Source organism: Chiloscyllium punctatum, chromosome 32, assembly GCF_047496795.1.
Source record: "Chiloscyllium punctatum isolate Juve2018m chromosome 32, sChiPun1.3, whole genome shotgun sequence".
NCBI lineage: Eukaryota > Metazoa > Chordata > Chondrichthyes > Orectolobiformes > Hemiscylliidae > Chiloscyllium > Chiloscyllium punctatum.
In genome coordinates, this window is record NC_092770.1 from 32,325,863 (window position 1) to 32,353,578 (window position 27,716).

Genomic DNA, 27,716 nt, shown 5'->3' on the forward strand with positions numbered 1-27,716 from the left:
CCATGCAAATTGCTCTGAACGGCAAGGGATGGGAATGTAAATTCCTTACATTCTACCTGTAGAACTGAGACATCCCATCTGACCCCCAAAGGCATTCAATTTCTTGCAGGTTAGCAGAGTAAATTAACTCATTAATATATCAATAGAGAGATTGAGTTTCGGAGCCACAAGGTCATGCTGCAGCTGGACAAAACTCGTGCAGTCACACTTGGAGTATTGCGTACAATTCTGGTCAGCGCATTATAGGAAGGATGTGGAAGCTTTGGAAGGGGTTCAGAGGACATTTACCAGGATGTTGCCTGGTATGAAGAGAAGGCCTTGTAAGGAAAGGCTGAGGGACTTGTGGCTGTTTTCGTTAGAGAGAAGGAGGTTGAGAGGTGACTTAATTGAGACATATAAGATAATCAGAGGGTTAGATAGGCTCTCATTGTCTAACCTTTTTCCTCTGGTGACGGCGAACACGAGGGGGCATAGCTTTAAATTAAGGGGTGATAGATATAGGACAGATGTCAGAGGTAGTTTCATTACTCAGTAGTAGTGGTGTGGAATGCACTGCCTGTAGCCAACTTGAAGGGCATTTAAATGGTCATTGGTTAAACATATGGATGAAAATGGAATAGTATAGGTAAGGCAAGCTTCAGATTGGTTCCACAGGTCGGTGCAAAATTGAGGGCTGAAGGGACTGCACTGCGTTGTAATTTTCTATGTATCTTGGAGAAGGAGAAATTAGATTTTGGCCTTTACCTGTTTGCAGCTTCTAGCTGATGTAAACTGTTTTATTTCAATTGCTGACATAGACTCCCTCTTGCACTTTACCCTTTAAATTTGAGAGTAAAGAACTGAGCTCAACTGTCATATTCCAGGCAATGAGGATGTCCCCCTCTTTGGGCCTGTATTTGTAATAAACTGGAAGAGCAAACAACCCTACCTTTAAGTTGGCCATGAACTTGTGACTTGTCAGAATGGTTTCTCTAATGATTTTTGTGGAAGACATTGATTTGTTTAAGTGCATGACCCCTTTAAATGTTTTTGTGCTACTGTAGATGAGCCATAAAACTTTAAAGGGATCAAAATGAGTGTGGTCTGTGCAGGAATTTTCAGGCCATGTAGTTTTAAGAGAATGTTGCTGTTAACTCTCTCCACTTTGGCTGTTCGTTTTGCCTTGTCCAATCTTGGATTTAATTTTGTGAAAGGAAATTTGCATACTGGATTCATGTTAGTAAATTAAAATGCATGTTAAATAGACAAGTGGCTATTGTAGAGTTTGTTGCGAGGATGTGGGTGAGGTTGGGGAAACCCATATACTATTTATTTCTGAGCCGCTACAAAATATGGTGGTCAGCTTCTACCTTAAATTGTTGCTGCTGTGTCGTTGTGCTTGCAGTAGAGAGATTTTCTCATGTGGAATTGCATAGTGTCTGCAGCTCAAACAAATCATTCAGCCAAACCAGTCTGTTTTCCTGCTCCATAAGAGTCATCTCCTCCCTTACTCATCTTAGCCTATCATCTACCATGTATTCCTTTCTTTTGTGTTTATCAAGCTTCGTATGTAAAGTACTAAAATATAAATTGGTTAGTGCTGTTTGTTGCAATTACTTTCCAGCCAGTGCACAACCACACTCCAGGTAAAGGGGTTGCTGCTAAATGCCCTTTTGGATTTATTACTGACCCTGAGCTTTGGGTATCTACAAGTGGAAATATCCTCTTTGCACGTGGCTCTTTGCAGGAGAAGTCTGTGGTCTTAAAGATTATGATCTGGTATACACAGAAAAGATGTTTTCATTTGCATGGGAAAACTAAAACCACTGACATTAAATATGAGAACATTTTCCCAATGGAATTCAAACAGGAATGTTGCTGTGAAATGTGGGACTTGCTATCACATTGCGTATTTGAGATGAATATAGCCTAGATCCATAAAAGGTAAAGCTCATTAACTGGTGGGGGGAAAGAATAGATGGGTGTGTTAAAGTTAAATGGGTGGAAGGATGTTGTGGAGGAAAACTCAATGGCACACACCAAATAGCCTACTGTTGTAATTACTGTGGGTTTATAACTGTTTAGTGTGAGTATGTTAGTGCAGTTGTGTCTGCATACCAAAAATCAGGTTGTATGAATCTCCATTTTTGAAGATCATTTAGTTATGCCATGGTGACTCATCACGTTAATTTTTTTAAAAACTGCAGGTACAGGAGAAATGCAAAACAGATTGGTGGAGAATTTCAGTTGGTCTGGCAGCATCTGCAGAGTGTAAATAGAGTTAACATTGAGTCCAGTAACCTTGATATTGAAGAGAGCAAAGAAGGTACCTGGACTCTGAAATTGTGACTCAATTTCTGTCCTCCAATGCTGCCAGACTTGCTGGCATTCTGGCAGTAATACTGAAGACATAATACTCCAGAACTTGTCAGTTACCTCGCCAAACTATTGCAGTCCAGTAGGCAAAAGTGAGGACTGCAGATGCTGGAAACCAGAGTTTAGATCAGAGTGGTGCTGGAAAAGCACAACAGGTCAGGAAGCATCCAAGGAGCAGGAAAATCGACATTTTGGACAGGAGCCCTTCATCAGGAATGGAGGCATGGAGTCTTCAGGGTGGAGAGATAAATTGGGGTGGGGTGGGGAGAGGCTGGAGAGAAGGTAGCAAAGAGTACAATAGGTGAATGGGGGTAGGGATGGAGGCGATAGGTCAGATGGGAGGGTGGAGCGGATAATTGGGAAGGGAGATTGGCAGGTTGAACAGGTCGAGGACAGTGCTGAGCTGGAAGGTTGTAACTGGGGTAAGTTGGGGGGGCGGGGGAATGAGGAAACTGGTGAAGTCCACATTGATGCACTGGGGTTGAAGTGCTCTATTCCAGTACAGTTACAACTCTGGCATCTACCCAACAATGCGAAAAATTGGGAGAAAGGGAGGACTGCAGATGCTGGAGATCAGAGTCGAGAGTGTGTTCCTGGAAAAGCACAGCAGATCAGGCAGCATCTGAGGATCAGGAGAATTGACATTTTGGGCATAAGCCCTTCATCAGGAATAAGGCGTGAGCCGTAGACGCTGATCGATAAATAGGGGGGGGAGGCGGTTGAGCGTGCGATAGGTCAATGAAGGTGGGAGAGAACACGATAGGTTAGCGAGGAGGGTATATCTTTTATATTAAAAGCGGGAGAAATGCAGCCTCGTGAAATGATGGAAAGTGTTACCAACAGAGCTATCAAGCAGCAGCTGATCATCAGTGACCTGATACTGACGCCCAGTTTGGGTTCCACCAGGGCCACTGAGCTCCTGACTTCATTACAGCCTCGATTCAAACATGGACAAAAGAGCTGGATTCTAGAGGAGATGTAGGAATGACAGCCCTTGACGTCAAGGCCACATTTTACTTGAGTGAGGCATCAGGGCCACCAAAGTTGAATCAATGGGAATTATGGTGCAGTCTTTCAGCTGGTTGGAGTTATATCTGGCATATAGGGAGGTGGCTGTGGTCATTGGAGTTCTCCACTCCAGGGCATCTCTGTAGGAGTTCCTCAGGGTAGTGTCCTGGGGGGGGGGGGGGGGGGGGGGGGGGAGGGAGAGAGAGGAGGGGGAGGGGAGAGAGAGAAGGAGGGGGGCGGGGGGGGGAGAGGGATGTTTATCATTGATCAGAAACTCATCTGGGCTCACAACATATGTTGGATGCTTCAGCAGGTGAGAGGCTAGGAATATGGTAGTAAGTAAGTCACCTCCTGACCCTCTAGAGCCTGTCCACAAGACAGAAGCTTAACACCATCCAGGCCAACGCAGACTGCTTATTCGCACTTGTGTTCACGCTCTTTCCCGCTGACTCTCAGTTGCAGGAGTGTGTTCCTAACTCCAAGATGCACTGCAGAACTTGACTCAACATCCTTAGCACCTTCCAAAATGACGACTGCTCTCATCCAGAAGAACAAAGGTATCAGAAATGTGGGTATGCCACCACCTTCAAGTTCCTCTCCAAGCCACTCACCATCCTGACTTGGGAATATATTGCTGCCGCTGGGTCAAAATTCTAGACTTGGCACATTAACAGCATTGTGAGATTGCCTACAGCACAGCTCACCTTCTCAAGGGCCAGTCGAGGCAGGTAGTAAATGCTGGCCAACTAGCAAGGTCCATGCTCCACGAGTGAATAAAAAAAATCAAACTTGTGCAGGGTTTTAAACTCTTAATTTCAATCAGGTTGGTGGACTGTTGTAAAATACTTGCAAGTTTGTGTTCTGACAAAAATATCTGGTGGTTTGAGTATCAGCACAGGCTCACTGTTAACAGTCTTACCTTTGATTGGGGTTGAGAGTTTCAGCGACAGTAGAAACCAGTGCACCCAATGTCGGCTGATTGCAAAGCACTGTTTGGCGAGTCTTTCTGATATTAAGATTTGTAACAGGGTCACCAGCAATGACTGATTAGAGCACTCCGTAGATGTATAATGAAATAAAAGTAACTGCACAAAAAGAAAGTAGGTGACTGAATGTTGGGGCAGATACAGGAGCATTGTAAAGCAGAGGGAGAGAGGAAAGATGGTTCAATGGGTAATTCTGAGTGGCTGTGGCTTAGACTTCTGAGGAGTAGCAACCAGTCATGGAGTGAAGGAACTGAGGAAATCCAAGTGGTCGTTGGTGCAATTATGTAGATTTCTCAGCATCTTGGAGCTGTTGGAGGTCAGAGATAAGAAGGGGCAATGCCAGGAAGCTTTTGGACCATAGAATAAGAATTTAAGTTACAAGTGTTGATGGACAGGTAGCTGGTTCAGATTAACGAGCACCAGAATAATGACTGAAGAGGACTTGTTGTGACATGGGGCAGCAATATCAGATGAATTCAATTTTAGAGGCTGGAAAATGGTGGGTGAATAAGAGCCGCAACATAAAACCATGGGTAAGGATGTCAGCACAGATTTGCACAGAGGCAAGTGCAGAAACTGGTGAAATGGAGGAGTTGAAGTGACTTGATGCATGTCTTGGTCCTACTTGGAGATCCATGATCCCGTAGCCAGTTTATGGTCCTCAATCCAAGTTACTGAAACACAGAATCTTCCTATCTATGTGCTGTTACCGTGTGTACCTGTTTCCTTGGCTTTGAAATGTTCTGATCTTGTGAAAGGCACTCACTAGTTGCAATTTAGTTCCTTTCTTTTTTCCATCATGGACTTGAGGAAATTTAAACATAGATAAGATGGAAATAATCTTGTCACAATTGCATTTTGAGCATCGAAAGCTTGTAATCAATCAAAAGTGCTTCAGTTTTCCTTTACCAAGGGTTCATCTTTTCGTTATTAATGAAGTCTGTTCTGTTGAGCAACAGCCCTGAATAGATTTCTAGTCCAATGATAACCATGTTGTCATCTATATTTTAGATGTCCATGTTATCCAGGAGCTGTTTGCTCTATTTGGTATTCACTGTGTCAACATACATTATTGTCATATATGTTCTCTGACTCTTAAATATGCAAAGCTTTTTAAAAAATGTAATGATGCATGGCATTGGATAGCAGGTATGTGGTTAATCTGCTTTGCTAACTTTTTTGAACTGGATTTGCTTGTTTTAGGAGTGGATATAGAAGCTGCCCGGAAAGAAGAAGAACGAATAATGCTTCGCGATGCCAGGCAATGGTTAAATAGCGGGCAAATAAATGATAACAGGCATCCCAAATCTGGGGGAACAGCTCTTCATGTAGCTGCAGCTAAAGGCTACTCAGAAGTTTTGAAGTAAGTATCTAAAACTGCTTCATATGTAGTATTTGAAAGTAAATAAATTGTCATGAACAAATTGCTTCCTTTTTATCTGTTGCATGATGTGCTTGGATAATTTTGGTTTCAAAACAGTAGTTATTGTACTAAAAATGGCTGGCTGTGTTTTTATATATTTCATGCCCCATAGATATTGATGGATATAGGGCATTTCATTATGCCTGCATGCTGTAAACAGCCTGCATGCTGTAAATGATCACAAATACTGAACTGGAATCTCTAAATTGAGAGTTAGAAAATGCACCTGTGTAGAGTTAGGTGACTAAAGTGAGCCTAGCCACAAGTTGTATCATGTTCACGTCATGATGTTTTGTTGGCACCTATGTTTGGGTTTAGCAGAAGGCAAATAAGTAATACAATAAAGCTGAAACAAAATGCATTTTGCTTGGGTTAATTGACAGTTGCCTCAATTTAATCTTGTAAAATGCCCACTTAAGTTCCAAAATGCTACTGCAATTCACTCCTAACATTTCTTTGAGGGGCTTCTTTTGTTTTAGTCTTGACTTTTTTAAAATTGGTACTTCCTTTAAAATCCATAGGCTCCTAATCCAGGCAGGTTATGATGTAAATATCAAAGACTATGATGGTTGGACCCCACTTCACGCTGCAGCACACTGGGGTAAAGAGGAAACCTGCCGAATCCTGGTGGAAAGCTTCTGCGATATGGAGATGATCAACAAAGTGGTTTGTTGCCTATTGAATTTTCTTTTGAGATTGGTAATCAGTGTCTTTTGTTTCAAGTCGCAAGAATGAAGAGAAGCGGACCTTTAAAAGATTGCATGATCAGACTATTTTGTTTGACGTAACAATTTCTTTCATTCACTTGTGAGATGTAGGCATCGCTGGCTGGCCGGCCAGCATGAGAGGAGAATCATTGATTTAAAAGGGACCTGAGAGGCAGCCTTTTTAGAATAAAGTTGCTTCATATGTGGAGTGAACTGCTGAAGGAAGTGGTATTGTTGAATTTTGCCAGGTAGTCAGTACGAGGTCACTTCAGAGGCTAGGTTAAAGAAGCCAACTAACAATTCTGCCATTTTGGGCAGACCGTCTGTAGCTGAATAATTGCCTTCCATGTATTTAAGTTTAGTTTTTAAATAGCAGTGCAAGAATCATGATTGATATTTGGGCTATTAGAAAACATCAGGGTGCAGCGGGCTATTGACAGGATGCAAAGATGGGCTGAGTGGTGGCAGATGGAGTTCAACCTGAATAAATGCGAGGTGATGCATTTTGGAAGGTCGAATTTGAAAGCTGAGTACAGGATTAAGGATAGGATTCTTGACAGTGTGGAGGAACAGAGGGATCTTGGTGTGCAGGTACATAGATCCCTTAAAATGGCCACCCAAGTGGACAGGGTTGTTAAGAAAGCATATGGTGTTTTGGCTTTCATTAACAGGGGGATTGAGTTTAAGAGTCGTGAGATCTTGTTGAAGCTCTATAAAACTTTGGTTAGACCGCACTTGGAATACTGCATCCAGTTCTGGTCGCCCTATTATAAGAAAGATGTGGATGCTTTGGAGAGGGTTCAGAGGAGGTTTACCAGGATGCTGCCTGGAATGGAGGGCTTATCTTATGAAGAGAGGTTGACTGAGCTTGGACATTTTTCATTGGAGAAAAGGAGGAGAAGAGGGGACCTAATTGAGGTATACAAAATAATGAGAGGCATAGAGTCGATAGTCAGAGACTATTTCCCAAGGCAGAAACGACTAACACGAGGGGTCATAGTTTTAAGCTGGTTGGAGGAATGTATAGAGGGGATGTCAGAGGCGGGTTCTTTACACAGAGAGTTGTGAGAGCATGGAATGCGTTGCCAGCAGCAGTTGTGGAGGCAGGGTCATTGGGGACATTTAAGAGACTCCTGGACATGCACATGGTCACAGAAATTTGAGGGTGCATACATGAGGATCAGTGGTTGGCACAACATCGTGGGCTGAAGGGCCTGTTTTGTGCTGTACTGTTGTCTCTGTGTCTCAACTTGCATTTCTTTGACGTTCATGAATTCAGACTGTTTCAGAATACTTGACAGTACTTTTGTAGTGTTGTTATTGCAACTTGGGCAATATAGCTACTAATTTGCACACACAAAACTCATGGATGATATCTCATATAAAGCAGGCCCTTCAGCCCATCGTGCCTGTGTTGACCATGATGGCATTCTAAATTAATCTCATCTGTCTACACTTGGTCTATAACCTCTCTATTCCGTGTCTGCTCATGTCAGTCCAAATGTTCTTAAACTTTGCTATTGTATCTGCTTGTTTGTTCCAGTCACCTACTACTCTCTGCATTAAAAAAAAACTTGTCTCAAACAGCTCCCTTCATCTTCTACCCACTCGTGTTCAACCTATACCCACTATTGTTTGATATTTCTATAGTGGGAGACAGACTGCAACTATCTACCCCCTCCAAGCCCCTCATAATTTTATCTACTTCTATCAGATTGTCCTTCAGCCTCTCTTGCTTTAGTGAAAACGATGCAAGTTTATATAGCCTCTCCAGTCCAGGCAACATCGTGGTAAACCTCTTGTACACCTTTGCCAAAGCCTCCACGTCCATCCTGTAGTGTGGAGACGAGCACTGCACCCAATGCTCCAAATGTAGTTGAACTAAAATTTTATGCAGTTGCAACATAACTTGTCAACTTTCATACTCTGCCCAATGAATGCAAGCACATTGTATGCTCTCTTTACCACCTTGCCCACTTCTGTTGCCACTTTCTGGACTTGCATTGCAAGGTCCTCTGTACCTCAAGGCTGCTGATAGTTTTGCCATTTGCTGTATAATTTCCTCTTGCATTTGACCTCCATCACCTCACACTTGCCATTTCTCCACCAAACTTTCCAACTGATCTATATCTTGCTGTATCCTTTGATAACTTTTCTTCTTATCCTCAACTCCACCAATTTTCATGCTTTCTGCAAACTTATTAACTGACCAACTACATTTCAGTTATGGCATTAAAATAAATTAGAATCATCAGACGTCTCAGCACTAATCCTTGTGGAATACCACTGGTCACAGAGCTCTAGTCCAGAAAGCTTCCCTTGCTCAACTATCCTCTGTTAACAGATTTCTCTTAAGGATTCCAGCAGTCTCCTTCCCCTGCCTGGGATTGATCCCATCAGGGTCTGGGCACTTCACTACCTTCATACTTTTTTCAAGACACCCAACACCTTGGAACATGGGAACAGAAGTAGGCCTGTCAGCACCATGAGCCTATTTTGCCATTCAGTGAGTTCATGGCTGACCTAACTTCATATGCCCTGGGCCCGTATCCCTTGATACCCCTTGCTTGGTAAAAAAATTGTCCATTTCACATTTAAATTTAGCAAGTGAATTAGCGTTGACTGCTGTTTGAGGAGAGTTAAAAGCCTCCACTGCTCTTTGTGTAGAAGTGCTTTCTTATATCTCTCCTGAACGTCCTGATCCTAATTCTTAGAGTCTGGAATCTTAAACTAGTGGAAATAGTTTACCTTTATCTAGCCTGTCTTACATTGTTCATATCCTCAATTAGATCACCCTTTAACCTTGTAAGTTCTGAACAATCAAGGCATAAATTGTCTCATCTTGTCTGAAAGTTAACCCCGAAGTGCTGGCATCATCCTTATAAACCTATGTTGTACTGTCTCCAAGGGCAAGACCTCCATTCTAAGGTGTGGTACCCAGATCTGCTCGCTCTTTAGGTGGTGTCTAACTCGTGGTTTTGTATAACTACAGCATGGCATCTGCATTCTTATACTTGAGCCGTGTAGATACTAAATTAAGGAGCATCAAAGACTGAAAGCAAGAATAACAATTCATTTCACCAAACCAGTCTTTGACATTTGTGTTCCGCGTGTATGTTATGTAAATCTCATGTTGCAGTGAAACTGCAGTTACGTTGACTTTTAAGCTTGGAGCAATGAAAATTCTGTGTTTGTTCTTGCTCGGTTTTGCAGTAACATTACATTTGAGTCCAACTAAAGTTGGAGATTTGCTTCTGATTTGAAATGTGTGCAAATGCTATGAGTATAAATGTGCCTTTGATGTACTTGACCTGATTATGACAAAATAAGCTGCAATTGAAATCATTGACTCAAAAGTTGACAATGTTCTCTACTGGCTTATAAGTGATATGTGGGAAGATAGTCTCTTTCTATGGCTGGAGGTCAGTCAATGACGAAGGGCTGTATGGAAAACAATGAGAGTAAGGTTGTAGCTTTACTGCCGCCTTGTTCTACAGCACATTCAAACTAGCAAAATGCTTTGTCGAACTGAAAACAATGGTGTCAGTCTCCGATTGTATTGGAAATTTTTCTTGTTGCAGTTTTGTATGTTGGGAAAGCAATGTGATCAAAGGTGGAAGGTTACAGAGAGGTGGTGTTGAGATTGAGGTGAGCTCTTGCTGTGCATGTGGAGAAAGTGAGGACTGCGGATGCTGGAGATCAGAGCTTAAAAATGTGTTGCTGGAAAAGCGCAGGTCAGGCAGCATCAAAGAAACAGGAGAATCGGTGTTTCGGGCATAAGCCCTCCTTCAGGAATGAGGAGGGTGTGCCAAGCAGGCTAAGATAAAAGGTAGGGGGGAGGGGTGTTGGGAATACGATAGGTGGAAGGAGGTTAAGGTGAGGATGATCGGCTGGAGGGGGGGGGGGGGTGGGAACGGAGAGGTCGGGAAGAAGATTGCAGGTCAAGAAGGCGGTGCTGAGTCCGAGGGTTGGGACTGAGAAAAGGTGGAGGGAGGGGAAATGAGAAAGCTGGAGAAATCTGCATTCATCCCTTGTGGTTGGAGGGTTCCTAGGCGGAAGATGAAGCGCTCCTCTTCCAGGCTTCATGTTGCCATGGTGTGGCGATGGAGGAGGCCAAGGACCTGCATGTCCTTGTGGGAGGGGGGAGTTCAGCCATGGGGCGGTTGGGTTGGTTTGTGCGGGTGTCCCAGAGGTGTTCTGAAACGTTCCGTAAGTAGGCAGCCTGTCTCCCCAATTTATAGGAGGCCGCAGCGGATGCAGTAAATGATGTGTGTGGAGATGCAGGTGAATTTGTGACGGATATGGAAGGATCCCTTGGGGCCTTGGAGGGAAGTGAGGGGGGAGGTGTGGGCGCAAGTTTTGCATTTCTTGCGGTTGCAGGGGAGGGTGCCGGGAGTGGAGGTTGGGTTGGTGGGGGGTGTGAATCTGATGAGGGAGTAGCGGAGGGAGTGGTCTTTCCGGAACGCTGATAAGGGTGGGGAGGGAAATATATCCTTGGTGGTGGGGTCTGTTTGGAGGTGGCGGAAATGATGAAGGATGATCCAATGTATCTGGAGGTTGGTGGGGTGGTAGGTGAGGACCAGTGGGATTCTGTCCAGTGGCGATTGGAGGGGCGGGGTTCAAGAGCGGAGGAGATGCGGTGGAGAGCATTGTCAACCACGTCTGAGGGGAAATTGTGGTCTTTGAAGAAGGAGGCCATCTGGGTTGTTCGGTATTGGAATTGGTCCTCCTGGGAGCAGATGCTGCGAAGGAATTGGGAATATGGAGCCATACATTGTTCAACAATAGGGTAGCATATTGATGAAGAATAGAAGCAGGCTAGAGAGAGTCTGGTGGCTCCAGAGCGAACAATATGTAAATAGTTTTAGTAAATAAGAGCCTATCTAATCAAAGGTCTTTCCACCCAGTTAGATGAAAGATGCGAGATGGATGGGGGAGGATATTGGAGTGAACTGTGTTGAAGGGATGAGGGGTAGTTGGCCTTCATTACTGTTGCAAATGTTGTCATTTGTGATTTTGCTAAGAGCTGCTCCAATATTTTGCAGAGCTGGAAAAGTGACAGATTCAATTATTTAATTCTTGATAATATGGGCATGAATTTTGGGAGATCACCTTAGTGGTAGAGGAGATTTGGGAAGGGACTTGAGTATGCAAAGATCCATTAAAGCTCTTCATAGAAGATGGGTAATGACAGCAGATTTTAAAGGGAGAGCAGTACTTGAGAGTGAACAACATTAGCTCGCATGGTGTTTCATCACTCGTCCTGGTAATTCCTGAGAGAGCGATGAGGAAAGTTTGATGTGTTGCCATGACTTCCAAAATTCTGTGTAGCCCATTTCGTGTTTTATTAATAGTATCTTTTGTTTCCGATTTGGCATGTGAGTTAGTAGAAAGATTTTTCTTTTCCTGTAGACCTCTTCTGAGACGTGTGAATTTTGTCCGTAGGGGCAGACAGCTTTTGATGTAGCCGATGAAGACATTCTTGGGTACTTGGAAGAGCTGCAAAAAAGGCAGAATATGGTAAGTCTTTGTAAACTATTTCAAATGGTCACTGCCTTATTGTCCTTGGTAGACAATCAACATAAATAGCCTGTTTCCACACTGTAGGGATTCTATGATTTTCGCGACTCTATTGCCTCTGTATAAAGATAAGGCACACTGAAGAAATTAACGTCAGTAATGCTTTATCAGGATTATGGCATCTATGTATTTTTATAAAGCTCTCTACTGTGTTAAATGGGTGGGGAGAAGTCCTCAGGTCATAACATCAAGACTGGCTTGTGATTATCAGTCTCTGTATTCTCATAGAACTTGATGTAATTAATATTTAAACCAGCATTTTAGGATCTTGAAGGAATTTCATGAAGTTGGAAAGCACATTGCCAAATTACAAGGCTAAAGCAAGTTGACATTGTGTTATGCAGAAGTGAATTAGGCACAAATAGGTAATGCGTTCAGGCAGATGCTTCTTGCATAGACTTTAAAATTCATATGGGGGCATCTCTGTCAATGCAACTTTTTAATAAACTTGCAATTGCTGCTGCACTCTGAATGTGAATACATAGTCTGCCTTTGGTGCAAACTTTTATCACTGCTACCAGTCATTTGGTCAGACTGCATCAAGTGCTTCATCATTTTAGCATTCTTGTTGGCTTGATTTACCCTTGATCTCTGGTTAATCATGAAGTCTGCATGGTTTTTTTTACCACTTTGAGAAAATTGTTGACCTATGCTTCCTTATTTTGTTTGCTAGCATAGCTAATTGATTGCTCCATCTCAAGAATTTTATGTTCCAACCTAATCATCTGCTGCTGTCCTCTTTTACTATTTAGTAGACTTCACAATACATGAGAATGAAAATAAGCTTTGCTCACTCCATTTTTTGATTCTTGCCACTGTTTGAGCGGGACACAGTTATCTAACCCATGTCGTTTGTTCATAAGTCAGAGCAGAAGCATGTTATTTGCTACAAAAGTTCGGGAACAGATGCGCACTGCTGATCAGTTGAGTTCCAAAAGCATCAGTAAGGGATTTTATCTGTTGAGTCCCAGTCTAGATTCCCTCTAATTTTTCCTGCTGGTTAATAGCAATAACTTCCAAAACAGGAAATTATACCAGTCGGCTTATTAGTATGCGCAAACCATCTTAGTAGCTGGCACAGTGGGAATGTGGGTTGTAAGAACAGAGGTACTTTGGTCCTTGAAAGCTGGTCAGCCGTTCAGTATGATCACAGTATGATTGAGTTGTCGTTTCAAATCCACATTTCTGCCCCTACCCCCATAATTCCTGACTTGTCTATTAAAAATCTCTATCCCAGCCTCTAGTACCTTCAGAGGAAAAGATTTTTACATAGATGTTACTTTCAGAGTGAGAAATTCACTGTGTTCTTAAACTATGTCCCCTGCTTTTGGTCTCTTCTCTTAATCCAAGCATTGTCCAGGCATACACCCTGTGCAATCACTTGAGGATTTGTTTCAATAAAACAACGTCTCATTTTGTTACTTAAGTGGATACAGACCCAACCTGTACATTTCTTCAGAAGAATCAGCCCAGTGACCCTCTAAAATTCACTGCTGCAAGCGTACAATTTTTGTCACGCTTTGTTTAAATTGTGCGACAAGCACTCAAGATGGGTTGGTAACAAAAGCCCTTCACTCTCTGCTCATTCCTAAATTACCAAATATATTAATTTGCTATTCCAGTACATTGAATCTATTTAAAGACCTTGGCAGTGGATAGCTTCAAACTGTCCTCTCCAACAGTCTCTTTCACCTTTTGATCATATAAGTACTTCGAGTGTCATTCCAAATTCTGTCTTAACCTAGTTAGTTTACTTGCATGAATGGAAAAGCAATTATTCTAAGTTATAGTTTAGTGGTCTAGTACTGTCCTAAAATATTACATTTTTGACTTTTTTTTTTCTCTTCCCACCACCCCGCCTTTCCTTGAAAGCTTTTCCGGGAGAAACAAGCAAATAAATCCCCTTTGATAGAGTCAACTGCGACAATGGAGAACAACCAAGAATTAAAACCCATCAAAAGGTAATTAAAGTAAATTAAAGATGTATGAGTAATGATTTATTTCCAAAATGATGGAACTCCTAAAACTTTATCTCATTGTGGATATCATTATTATAATCAAATTGGTAATTGGATGTTTTCTCAACTTTACTGAAATAATCCTGACAGTAAAGAAACTCTGCTGAATGAACAAAAGGTCCCAGTGCACATAGAGTCTCTTGAGCAGGAGAAAGTGGATGATGAAGAAGAGGGTAAGAAAGATGATTCAAGTTGTTCCAGTGAAGAAGAGGAGGAGGAAGACTCAGAGTCAGAAGCAGAAACAGGTAACTTTCAAGAAACCTTCAAGTAGTTACAAATAAATTCAGTCAGGAGCAGAACAATGGGATCATCTAAAAGCCACTAACCACACTTAAAAAAACAAAAGTTGTCCCATATGTCCTTTTTAAATCATCCTCCTCTCACATTTTAAAAAAAAGTCCTCCAGTTTTGAACACCACCGCCTTCAGGAAAATGTTTGCTATTCACCTTATCTATACCCCTCATGATTTATAAACCTCTATAAGGTCACCCCTCGCCTTAACCAACCTATTTTTATAACTCAAATCCTCAATCCCTGGCAACATCTTGGTAAATCTCTTTTGAACCTTCTCTAGTTTAATAATGTTCTTCCTATAGCAGGCTGACTAAACTGCACACTATATTCCAGAAGAGGCCTCACCAACATCCTGTAAAACCTCAACATGACTTCCCAAATCCAAAATGTAAATATCTGAGCAATGAAGGCAAGCATGCTAAAAGCCTTCTGAACCACCGTGTTTATTTCTGGTGCAAGTTTTAAAGAATTATGTACCTAGTTGTGTTCAGATCCCAGAAGCAGGTAATTGTCTGATTCACAGCATCCTGTTGCCCCCCCTCCCAATGCTATTTTGAGGGGTGGGGGGCTATTCTTCATGCAATGTAAATCTAAAGTGGAACATTGATTTTTTAGGTTTTTTTTTGGACGAAACATTTCCAGGAATACAGCATACGAAGGTCATTGCAAGTTTCCAACAAATTAAATGCTGTGTTTATCTTTTGTTTAAAAGTTACTCCTGTTTCTTCAGTTATTGCTGCATTTAAGAAGTTAAATTTTCTTACAGAAAAAAACAAACCTATAGTACATGTAAATAACGTAAACCGGATCAACAGTGGAGGTATCCAGTCTGCAGCAGTAGCTCCAACAAGTGTACCCACAAATCAAGTTGCGCCAGCATCACCAGTGAAAAAAGTAAGAAATAATCTATTTAACCTTGAATCATTCAATATCTCTGGCTACTAACTTTGGCATCAGTGAAGGGGACACTCAGCTAAAGGGTTTGAATCTCTGTTTTATCTTGTAATTCAAAAACCATCAACAGGTGGGTTTAATTATGAGCTGGGTTCCTTTCAGGTGGAGCAAATGCAACCTTTCATCTTTGGATAAGATAAATGCTGTCTGATGTTCGGCCCTAAATAGCTTTGTGTGAAATATATCTGCTATTGAGTTGTATAATAATGTGAATTTTATTTAGATTGTTTGGTCTTCGTGTATTCTCTCTACTTAGGGAGATTAACCAATTAATAGACAAAAAGCAGATCAAGCAAGAAATAAAGAAAACAGGAGGAGTAGGCCCTTCAGCTGTTTGAGTTTGCTGTGCCATTCATTACAATCATGGCTGATCATTCAACTCTATAGCCTGTTCCTGCTTTCCCCCTATATACTTGGATCCCTTTAACCTAAGGTCTGTATCCAGCTCCTTCTTGAAATTATACCATGTTTTGACCTCAACCGCTTTGTGCAGTACCAAATTCTACAGGCTCACCACTCTCTGGGTGAGATTTCTCATCTCAGTCCTAAATCACAAGGGGCATGGATACAGTGAGTAGGCAAGATCTTTTCCCCGGGGTGAGGGAGTCCAGAACTAGAGGGCGTGGATTTAAAGTTGGGGGGTGGGGGGGCCGGAGAGTGTGTGAAGATTTTAAAAGGACCTAAGGGGTGACTTTCTCCATCTAGGGTTGGTGTGGATATACAACTGGAGGCCAGTACCATTACAATATTTAAAAGGCATCTGGATTTGTGTATGAATAGGAAGGGTTCAGGGGGATATGGGCCAAATGTTGCCAAACGGGGCTAGGTCAGATTGGGATATCTGGTTGGTGGGACAAGTTAGACCAAAGGGTCTGTTTCTGAGAGTCTGACTCGAAATGGTCTACCTTGTATCTTTTAGACTGTGACACTGTGCTTCTGGATTCCCTTCCCTTCATTGGGAACATTGTTCTTGCATTTATCCTGACTAGTCCTGTTAGAATTTCTAGTTTCAATGAGATCTCCCCCCATTCTTCTAAACTCCAATAAATTGTTGTTCTAACCGATCCAGTCTCTTCACTCATCAGTCCTGCCATTCCGTGAATTAATCCAGTAAACCTTGGCTCCACTCCCTCAATAGCAAGAACGTCCTTCCTCAGATAAGGAGACTAAAACTGCAAGCAATATTCGAGGTATGATCTCACCAAGGCCCTGTACAATGAATCACTATGAAGCCAACATATCATTTGCCACCTTCATTGACAGTTGCACCTACATTGCCTTCTTTTAGTGGCTGTTGTACAAGCACACCCAGGTCTTATTGCACCTTCCCCTTTCCCATTTTATCACCATTCAGATCATCTGCCTTCTTGGTTTTGCTACCAGAGTGGGTAATCTCATAGTTATCCGCATTTTATTCCATCTGCCATGCTCAGCCACCCACTCAACTTATCCAAATCACACTGAAGCACCTCATTATCCCCTTCGCAGTTTACCCTCCAACCCAGCTTTGTCCCATCCAAATTTGGAGATGTTACATTTAGTTCTCTCACCGAAACCATAAATGCATTTTAGGTGAAAGTGAGGACTGCAGATGCTGGAGATCAGAGTCAAGAGTGTGGTGCTGGAAAAGCACAGCAGGTCAAGCAGCATCGAAGGAGCAGGAGAATCAGGATTGCTGATGAAGGGCTTTTGCCCAAAATGTTGATTTTTCCTGCTGTTCGGATGTTGCCTGACCTGTGCTTTTCCAGCACCACAGTCTCGACATAAATTGCCAATAGCTGTGTTCCTAGCATTGATCCCTGTGGCAAACAGTAAAGTTTCTATAATATTTCCAGACCATAGGGCTACTGTCTTGAGAGAGACGGACAGCAGGTGAGGGGAAAGGTTAAGAAGGGAAGTCCTTCAATGACAGCCCCAGCTGGTGCAGGAATTGAACCCATGCTGTTGGTATCAATTTAGATCGCAAACTGGCTGTGATGTCAACTGAGCTAACTGGTCCCTGGAGTTCCTCACTCATCACTGCCTGCCATTTGGAAAAGACCATTTTATTCCTACTTTTTGTTTCCTGTCTGCCAATCAGTTTTGAAACCGTGTCAATGCACTAACTCAAATCTACAAGCTTTAATTTTGCACAGTCTTTTTTGTGGGGCATTGTTGAAAGCTGCTTTAAAGTCCAAATAAACTGTATCCAGCAGCTCCCCCGAATCAACAGACTCTGTAAATATGCTTGTCACAGTTGGTATGTCAAAGTATAAACACTAGCAATGAGAATGTAAAATGAAGAATTTATTCAGTGGATATCACTGAGTACCCCTATTAAAACTTGGCACAATATTGTTCTGGAATAATACAGCAATACTTCGGAATATGTAATTACAACTATATAACAGGTGAGAGGTGATAACCTTGTGCTATTATCGCCTAGACTGTTAATTCAGAAACATTAGTAATGTTCGAGTGTCCCAGGTTCAAATCCTGTCATGGCAGTTGGTGGAATATGATTTCAGTAAAAGTTTAGAACTAGAGTTTAATGATCACTATGAAACCATTCTTGAATGTTAGAAAAACCAACCTGATTCACTCATGTCCTTAAGGGAAGGAAACTGCTATCCTTACCTGGTTTTGACTGCATATGATGCCAGACCCACAGCAATGTGGTTGACCCTGAATTGCCCTCTGGGCATTTACAGATGGGTAATAAATGCTGGTACAGCCAGAGATGCCCATGAATAAGGAAAGAAAGGCACCAAAAACTCCAGTAGTTTAGGTCAGAGAAGAGACCACTTTCCAAGTCAAGTGTTTAATATAGTTTCTCCCACAGTTTGCCTGAATTATTAATCATTTGTGTTGAATGCTAATTTTGCGACTGGGGTGAATCCCAAAGTATTCTCTGTGGAAGTGTTTAAATATGTAACAAGTACTGTATGTTGATTCAATTGGTATTGAAGCTTAACTGAATTCAGTCCTACTATGTAGAATTTGACAAGGTGAAGACTAACACATTGGACAAATAGGCAGAAAGTTAGCCACCAGAATACACGATTGTCAACTTGCCACCAAAAGACATGACCCAATATCACTAGTATCCTTACATGTGTACGAGGAAGGGCACCACTTTTACTGGGACAAGCTAAGCAGAGAAATGCACAGGAATTCCTAGAGGCCTGGCATTCTAACTGGAACTCTATCAATACATACATTGATTTGGACCCTATCTACCATCCATTAAGAAAAAGAACCGAAAATGATATCACCCACCTTAAGAAACCAAAACATATGAATAGCAGGACATAAACCAGAGTTTCACTGGAGGCTCACTAACAGGCATTTAATGCTACGTAGTTCCTATTGAAGATCTCATTGTGTTGGAGTGATTATTTTAGTATGGTTTGAAGATTGGTGAACTGATACGTGCAAGTAGTTCTTCTATAACATGGTTGCGTTCAAGTGCCATCCCACGTTATAGAAAAATCACATTTAGAAACAGCGCTGAGTGTTCGTGACATATTAAAGTTACAGCCTACACACATTTTAAAAGTTTGTGCTTTCGAGACAGTGTCCACAATTTGTCAATCATGTTAGTGAATTTGCTTTCACGAAACTAGCGTGATACCAGAATGCCCTGTATTAGTTCCTGGTTGCCGAACTAATGACATGCTGCAGGGATCAGTCTGATCTGTACAAGCTTTGGGATTTGCTGTATTGAGGCCTAATGCTGTGGTAATATAAAAGCGTAGTTGGGGACAAAGTTGTGAAAATGGTAGAGCCTGCAAAGAGATTGAGAAAAGTTAAGTGAGATAAAATTTGATAGGAAGAATAGGAAAGCAGCATATTAGTCAAATGGGGCTGCAGAATGCTACTGTGAAGATGGACTTGAATGACCTGCGAGTGGGATGGAATATTAAAGTAGATTAGACTTGCCACAGCTGTATCAGGCTCGAGTAAGACCACAATTCGAGTATTGTGCACAGTTTGGAACTCATCGCTTCAGGAGGAATTGGAAATAGTTTAGTAAAGGCAGATAAGACTGGCACCAACAGGTTAAAGTCTTGCCTGTGTGACCTTTCCTTAGAAGACAATCTAGGAGAAAGTGAGGCCTGCAGGTGCTAGAGATCGGAGTCGAGAGTGTGATGCAGAAAAGCACAAGAGATCAGGCAGCATCCGAGGAGCAGGAGAATCAGTGTTTTGGACATAAGCCTTTATCAGCATTGAGGCCTTATGTCTGAGGCTCTGATTCTCCTGTCCACAGGATACTGTCTGACCTGCTGTGCTTTTCTAGCACCACACTCTTGACTTGGGAGACTATCTCTCTGATCCAGGTCTTAGACTAGTAAACCTTCTCTGAACTGAATCATTCTTACACAACTTTTTAAAGTTGCCACTTTTTTTTTCCCCTGCAGTGGCTGATTGTGATTCTGGATTCTTGATACTTTTCAATGCAAACAAGTAGTTGTACTGGTGCAATTAGTCTACCAGTTAGATTCATACAAAATTGTTTCAGGTGTGCGGATTTACTTGGAAAATGCAGTTGGATGTTGTGTAGATCTGAGACAAAAACTTTCGAGTCTGTTGTTTCTCTCACTGTGTGTAGAAGCATTAAAAACTACAATTTAAATTTTGAAGAATTGGGTACTCTGAGCTTCAATGACAGTGAAAGTTATTTGCTCAGCACATGGAACTCTCTTTGTTTCCAAGCTCCATAAATGTTGCACAGAGATGCATGTCGCACTGAGGTCGGTGTGTATTTCTGACAAAAGTATGTTAACTCTATTTTGATCAGCAGGTTGTTTGCTCACTAGCTGTAACATGTGAGCAGCATCCAATTACATACCTAAAGTAATAGGTTTACTATTTGCTGAATGTGCAGCTGTTGAACTTAGGATCTGAAAGTTTAAACTACCTGCTGTGGACTTGAATAGAACCTAGCAACAATTAAAAGCACAAAAATAAATAATTTCGCTTTGATTTATTCAAGGCTTGTCTGTATACTTTTGATACTGCAAGATGTTGAACATAGTGTCTTTTGGGTTCTCCCCAATAGTCACTGATTTTGTTCACGCTGTTAGCATGCGACTGATGGCACACTTGCAAGTTTACCAATGCAGTTTTCTCACTGTACTTTTTGTTTTAATTGGCTTCAGTATGAATCCATTACTCCACTAATGCCTGTGGCGGAGCCATTAGATCCGGCATCTTGGCGTCAGGGGTTGCGCAAAACTGGCATTGTTCTTGTGCCTCAAAAGGGTGACAAAGTTATGGTGAGCTGCCTTTTGTGTGCGCAGAGGTTTGTGTTTTGTGTTAAGTTACCTGTTTACCAGAAGTATCTGGTTTCACGGTGCATGTTGTGATGACACTCATGTTCACGTGTTTTTAAACAAATAGTTCTGACACTTGAACTTTTGAATAAAAATACAGAATTTGTGTGGTTTGTTTGCACATAGTTTCTCACATCTGTTTTGTTGTTTTGTTTTAATATGCCCTCTAAAGTGCATGAACAACTATTAGACAAATCTAGAGTGAGTAATTCATGGCATTCTAGTTTAACAGTAGTGTTTTTTTCTCACTTCTATTCCCATCTCAACTCCCTCCCAATTCTGGGGACCAAAGGCATTATACACAGGCAAAAGCACTTTGTGGTGTTACATATTGACAATTGTTATGTTGTTTGTTTGTTCTTGCATTTAAAAAGATATGACTTGAAAGTCTTTGCAGTTTTTCAGGTTGAGAGAAGGTTGGATTTCCTTTATTATATTTGAGAACCTCGTCTAGCTGGTTTCCTCTATTTGTAAATTATTGCATTAGCTATTTAGAAATTAATTCCCACAAATGAATGCACAAATAAAATTCAGTTGGAGTGAGTGAATGCTTTCTAGTTCCTTGTCAATACAATGAGATCTTGGTCTCAAGGTATAAACTAGTTCAATGTTTCATTAAAATCAAAATCATGTCCAACAGCAATAGTGGTTTGGTTTGTAATTGTTTTTGTTTAAATAGCTGGGTACACAAATAAAGAAAAACCTTGTAGATTATTAATGCTAACTGCATATTTCTGTATTCTGGCGATTTCAGCACTAGGAATCCTATATTTTCACTATTGTAGTAAATGTCAGAATATTGCTCTAACTACATGTTAAAGTTGTTTATTGGCATTAGTGGGTTGTTTGTTTTAGTATCATAATTCAGTGAAATAAGCCTAAGTTAACTTGAAGGGAATTGACCTTTTCCTATGTCCACTTTTTGAATGGTGTGTTGCAAGAAAATAGAGGAGAATCTCTTAGCGCATGAAATAATGGCATTTCAACACCCATGAAATCAAGTTTTACCTTTGTGTTAAATTATGTGAAGTTCAGGAAGGCTTTGTTTCTAAAGCAGGATAGTCATGAATTTCCAATTACTTAGCTGTATTTTGCAACCAGCATTGTTTGACTGGTTTGGAAAGGTTTAGCCATGATCAGGTTTTAAATTACTTGTAGGTATGTTTGAATTATTTGAATTTTAATTTCTCAATGTGGGGACAAAGCAGTGTTCCAGTCTAGAAGAATATCAATCGTGCCAAGGTTCATAACTTGAAGATGTTTAGTTATGTTAGCTCAGGTTTACTGTCGAAGTGAGGTGTGAAAAGAATGAATGGCTGTTTTGTCAATCCTTGGCCTTTTAAATGTGGTCTGTCCTTGTACAGGGGTTTGATAAAAACAAATCGTATAATTTTAATTCTTGTTCTGCAGTTAGCCACTCCATTCATCAAATCTTCGAAAGAGGAAGAAAAAAAGAGGAAAGATGAGGAAGAGAAGAAAGATGCATCCCCAGCATCTTGGAGATCTGGACTTCGCAAGACTGGAAGCTATGGTGCATTGGCTGAAATTAGCACTTCCAAAGAGGCACAGAAAGAGAGAGATGTTACAGGTGTGATGCGATCAGCTTCCAGTCCCCGACTCTCCTCTACTCTGGATAATAAAGAGAAGGTAATTGTTCACTGCGCCCGTGTCCCAGAAAGTTTACAGCACAGGTGGGGGGCACTTATCTCATCACGTGGCCGCTAGCTCTTTGAACAAGAATTTCATTTAATTCAATTCTTGTGCCTCCTTTAAGTAATCCTACGCACATGAAATTTCAGTGTCTGTTTCGAAAACATTGATTAAGTCTGTTTATACCACACTTTAAAGCAATGCACTCTACATCAACTAATTGCAGCATTTAAAAAGGCTGCTTTCTTATTGCTTTTGTTTCTTTAACCAGTGCGTTTAAATCTTTGCCTCTTGTTCTCGATCTTTTTATGAGAGGGCAGTTTCTTCCTATCCATTCTGTCCAGACCTCTCCTAATTATGAACACTGGAATCAAATGTCCTTTCAGCCTGTTTTAATCAAAAGAAAATAGCCCGTACCCCTCCAGTTTACATCCATAAGAGGTTTCTCATCCCTGAAATAATTTTTGTAAGTCAGTCCACCTTCTTCAATGCCTTTACAGGTCATTCGATAATGGGACAGTTGTGTTGTTCTGTAATCTTGTGTTATAGAAAATCACACTGTAGATGATCGTTAATAGAAAATCACTTCGCCCATTCAGTAGAAAGTTTGCATTCTATGAACAAGGTCCACAATTCATCAATTGCGTTATAGTTTATTCACGCTGACAATGTACATTATAGCAAAACAACCACAAGTCAGTCCTTAAGTGTAGCAACCAAAATTAGTAACTAAGGCTGGACTTGTGTGTTGTACAAGTATTGCATCCTGTGCACCTGATAAAGCCTAATATACTGTGCACTTTGACTGCACCTAAACCTCCCTTGTTACCTTTAATGATTTCTGCACTTAGGTACCTAGATTCCTTTGCTGCTCTACCAATTTTGGAGCTGTACCCTTTGTTTTAAATTGCTTCTCCATCTTCTATCAAAATTAATGCCTTCACATTCTGCTGTATTAAACTTTGATTTGGGGACCATGGTATGAATCTTGCTATGATAGACAGACAGTGGAATTTGAGTTCAGTAAGAATCTGGAATTAAGAGTCTAATGCTGATCATGAAACCACTAGCCAGTTATTGGCAAAATTCATCTGGTTCACTTATGTCCTTCAGGGAAGGAAGTTGCGATCCATATCTGGTCTGGCTGACATGGGGCTCCAGATCACAGCAATGTTGCTGATTCTTAATTTGTCATTTGGGCAATTAAGGACGGCAATAAATGTTGCCTAGCCATTGACACCTCGTCTTGTGAATGAATTAAAAAAAATTCATTTGTTACCTGTCTGCCATTCCACCAGCTTATCTATTCCTTTTGAAATTCTTCACTATCCTCCTCACAGTTTATATTGCCTCCAAGTTGTCTGCCATCTGCAAATTTTGAAGTTGTGTGCTGTATATATAGGTTCACTAATATATAATCAGAAAAAGACAGTGCTCACTCCGTGAGGACTCTAGATCAAAACAAACTTCCATTAATCACTTCGTTTCCTGTCACTCAGCCAGTGTTCCACAAAGTGTAATCAAGCAGGGGCATGAATTCGTGTTGATTGTCTGTTGGATTTGCCAGTTTCACTATTCAGAAGAGTTCCCAGTCTCTCATAAATTGGCCTAAGCAAACTGTGTTTTAGACAGTACCATCTCCAAATTGGCGACTCAACAGAAATGACATGGTTGTAGGCAATCGAGACAGTGTTGTCTTGGGAAAATTCTCATGGCATTATGCCAGACAGTAACTCTCCAAGGCTGCTCTGAGAGGACGTTTCAAACCTGTGCAATCTACCACCTAGAAAGGTGATGACAGCACATACATGGGAGCATCACAATTTGCTAACTTCACTGCAAGTCTTTGTCTCCTGACATGAAACTGTCAATGTTCCTTCACTGTTATAGAGTCATAGAGATGTGCAGCATGAAACAGACCCTTCGGTCCAACCCGTCCATGCCAACCAACTATCCCAACCCAATCTAGTTCCACCTGCCAGCACCTGGCCTATATCCCTCCAAACCCCTCCTATTCATTTAGCCACCCAGATGCTTTTAAAATGTTGCAATTGTACCAGCCTCCTCCACTTCCTCCGGCAGCTCATTCCATACACATACCATCCTCTGCATGAAAAAGTTGCCCCTTAGGTCTCTGTTATATCTTTCCCCTCTCACCCTAAACCTATGCCCTCTAGTTCTGAATTCTCCCACCCCAGGGAAAAGACTTTGTCTATTGATCCTATCCATGCCCCTCATGATTTTGTAAACTACTTCTATAAGGTCACTCCTCAGCCTCCGACACTCCAGGGAAAACAGCCCCAACCTGTTCAACCTGTCCCTATAGCTCAAATCCTCCAATCCTGGCAACATCCTTGTAACTCTTTTCTGAACCCTTTCAAGTTTCACACCATCTTTCCGATTGCTGTGGCAAAATTCTGAAGAGCGTTGTGAGTGTATCTACTCCCGAAGGGCTGTAGTGATTTAGCAATCGTGGTTTGGTTTGTAATTGTGAAGGGTGTGAATAGTCTAATAATTTGCACCAAAGATAGATATCCCCTCTCTCAGCCACTTGTAGTCGAATTGAAAGAATAAATTTGGTAAGAGCAAAATGTGCATGACAAATGTAAAAGAATGCTGGGAATATTTGGGTTGAGCAACATCGTGGTGAAGCCAAGAACTTGACGAGCATGAAAACCTTTCCAGTAGTTTGTTTGTAGAATTGTTCATGCCCTTTTTCTCCATGCCAACAGGACAAAGATCAGAAAGGGGCAAAGCTTGCTTATGTTGTACCTACCATCCCATCCAGAAGATTGGCCAGTACATCTGATATTGATGAGAGAGAAATTAGGTAAAATCCTCCTGATGAACATTGTATTACTTCAGTATCTCGTTCTTCCCCCTCCCTTTTTGTGTACTCAGCTGAGTTGGTTGTTTCACAGAGATTCTGCAAGTACCTTAGTACGTAGTGGTTCTTACACACGGCGACGCTGGGAAGAAGATCTGAAGAGGAAAGAAATCAACCATGCTTCCACCAGTGAGGGGTCAGCTTCACAAAATGCTGCTGTCACCAGTGTCGTGCCTGGTTATCAAAGGAGGTAAGTGGAAGTTCTACAGACAATTTATAGTTATTGATTATGGAAACAAGTTAGAGGACAGCAAAGATCACAACGCCAGCCTGTTGTCATCACAGTTACTGATTTTTGACTGTTTTATTGTCCCTAAGCATTGAAGTAGACCCATATGCATTAATGGCAAGTAAATATGGCCTTGTGTTCTGCTTGAGAAGTAGGTACTGAATGAGAACAAAAATCCAGCACACCAGTTTTCATCCTTGTATATTCAATATTGCATTTATACCAATGTGTTTGAGAACGAAGGATGTGTTGAGATTGATGGCCTTGGGGCCCTCCTTTTATCATCCTGATTGCCCCATGTTTGCTTGTTATGACTGCAGACTGGCAGTGTATGGGCAATCAGACATTCTTTTGCCCTGTTGACAGGCAAGGTACCTGAGCACAGGTAGTGTGTGCAAGATCAGTATATATGCGCTGTTTCTGGGTGCAGTTTCCTTTGACTCATTTTTCCCCGTAATCCTAGCACTACCCCAACAAAGAAAAGGCAGAGAAGGAGAGACCCACACTTTATCTTTGGTGTCAGCCTCAAAGGTATCTCTTTGTTTAGTGTTGCATTTTGCATTATGCAAAGAAATAATGGGTCCTTGATGGTTAGTTCTTCCAATTTATGCAATTTTACTGGTGCTATCTAGAAAATTAGACACAAAGATGTATAGAAGCCTGTCTCCAAAAGACACTGAGGCGATAGCAATTCTCAAATACAAATGAGAGATTTGTTCTTTAACTTGCCTGTAATTTGATATTCATCTTTAAAAGATGAGTGCTACAGTTTACGGGTGACAAATCTGTTACTTTTGGTCTACTGTTGTGTTCATAGTATCAAAAAAGGAGCAGTCATCTTCGCCAACAGACCATTTTGATAACCATTTTGATAACACCCGGACTTCTGAAAGAATGACCGTCATGAGACATTAGTGTTGCTAAGTGATTTGGCCCTTTAGCACATTCTGGGAGATGGACCACCATGTTGGTAAATGTGAAGTCATCCATTTTGGTTGGAGTAACAGCAAAATAGGCTATTATTTAAATGGTGAAAAATTGCAACATGCTGCTTTCCAGGGGCACCTGAGTTTCTTTGTACCTGATTCTCAAAACGTTGGTTTGCACGTGCAGCAGGTAATTAAGAGGGATGGAATTTAAAAATAGGGAGGTTATTGCTGCCAATGTATAGGATGCTGTTGAGGCCACATTTGGAGTACTGTGTACAGTTTTGTTCTCCTTGATAAAGGATGTACTGGCACTGGAGGGAGTGCAGACATGGTTCACTAGGTTGACTCTGAAATTGAGAGGGTTGGCTTATGATTGAGTAGACTGGGACTATACTCATTGGAATCTACAAGAATGAGGGGCAGTTGTATTGAAACAAAATTATCAATCAAATAGATAAGATAGAAGCAGGGAGGCTGTCCCCACTGGCGGGTGAAGCTGGAACAGATTTAAGACCGAGTTGAGGAGGAGCCTCTTCACCCAAAGGATTGTAAATCTGTGGAATTGCCTGCCCAGTGAAGCAGTTGAGGCTACCTTATTGTTTTTAAGGCAAAGATAGACCTTTGCACAATAAAGAATTTAAGGATTATGTTAGTGGGCGGTGAGTAGTGCCGAGTCCACGAAAAGATCAGCCATGATCTTACTGAGTGGTGGAGCAGGTCTGAGGGGTTCGATGGCCAACTCCTCGTATTTCTTTGTCCTTACGTTCTTGATGGAGTAATTGGACTGACTAAGGTATCGCTATTGATACTGTGTACATGTACTAATACGAACTTGGTAAAGTACCACAAACAGACCTCTGAACACAGAAGTCATTGAATAAAAGTGCACGTGCATGAAATTAACTGCATGATAGAAGGCAAATGAGTGTGAAGAATGTATTTTTGGACAGGAGGATGGTTTATAGTGGAGTTAACCAAGGTTCGTGTCAGAACCCTGCTCTTCCTGCTGGATACTACTGACCTAGGTCTTGGCGTACTGACTACTGTTGCAAATTTGTGGATGGTTGGAAACTGAAATATTGTGAATCAAGAGACTGTAGATTATAATGGATGGACAAAGTCGCAGATCATATTTAAAACAGAAAAATATGAAATTATTCATATTTGTAGGAAAAATGCAGCAAGATACAAACTAAGGGCATATCTTTTAAGGGCACCTGGGTGTTTAATGTGCCTAATCACTCACGTTTGTGGACTAGTTGAGAGGTTAATAATGCATGGAGTGTCCAGAGCAATGTCAGTGGTTGCAAAGAGTACAAAAGCAAGAACATTTTGTTAAATTCTCAATAGGATTATTGCATCCAGTTCTGAGCACCACAC

The 27,716-nt window shown here is 41.4% G+C and overlaps 1 protein-coding gene across 9 annotated transcripts in view; it reads left to right on the forward strand.

Moving 5' to 3' along the window:
- ppp1r12a (protein phosphatase 1, regulatory subunit 12A) overlaps nt 1-27,716 on the forward strand; it is a 190,001-nt gene that overhangs the window by 110,484 nt on the left and 51,801 nt on the right. For 6 of the 9 annotated variants that reach the window (XM_072552037.1, XM_072552034.1, XM_072552030.1 and 3 more), the window contains exons 4-13: nt 5,553-5,712; nt 6,294-6,438; nt 11,925-11,999; nt 13,932-14,020; nt 14,168-14,322; nt 15,139-15,266; nt 20,468-20,584; nt 22,052-22,288; nt 25,024-25,121; nt 25,213-25,368. In XM_072552037.1, coding sequence (XP_072408138.1) covers nt 5,553-5,712; nt 6,294-6,438; nt 11,925-11,999; nt 13,932-14,020; nt 14,168-14,322; nt 15,139-15,266; nt 20,468-20,584; nt 22,052-22,288; nt 25,024-25,121; nt 25,213-25,368 — 1,360 coding nt within the window. The remainder of the gene's footprint in view (nt 1-5,552; nt 5,713-6,293; nt 6,439-11,924; nt 12,000-13,931; nt 14,021-14,167; nt 14,323-15,138; nt 15,267-20,467; nt 20,585-22,051; nt 22,289-25,023; nt 25,122-25,212; nt 25,369-27,716) is intronic. The other 3 variants (XM_072552039.1, XM_072552038.1, XM_072552033.1) reach the window with 1 other exon arrangement.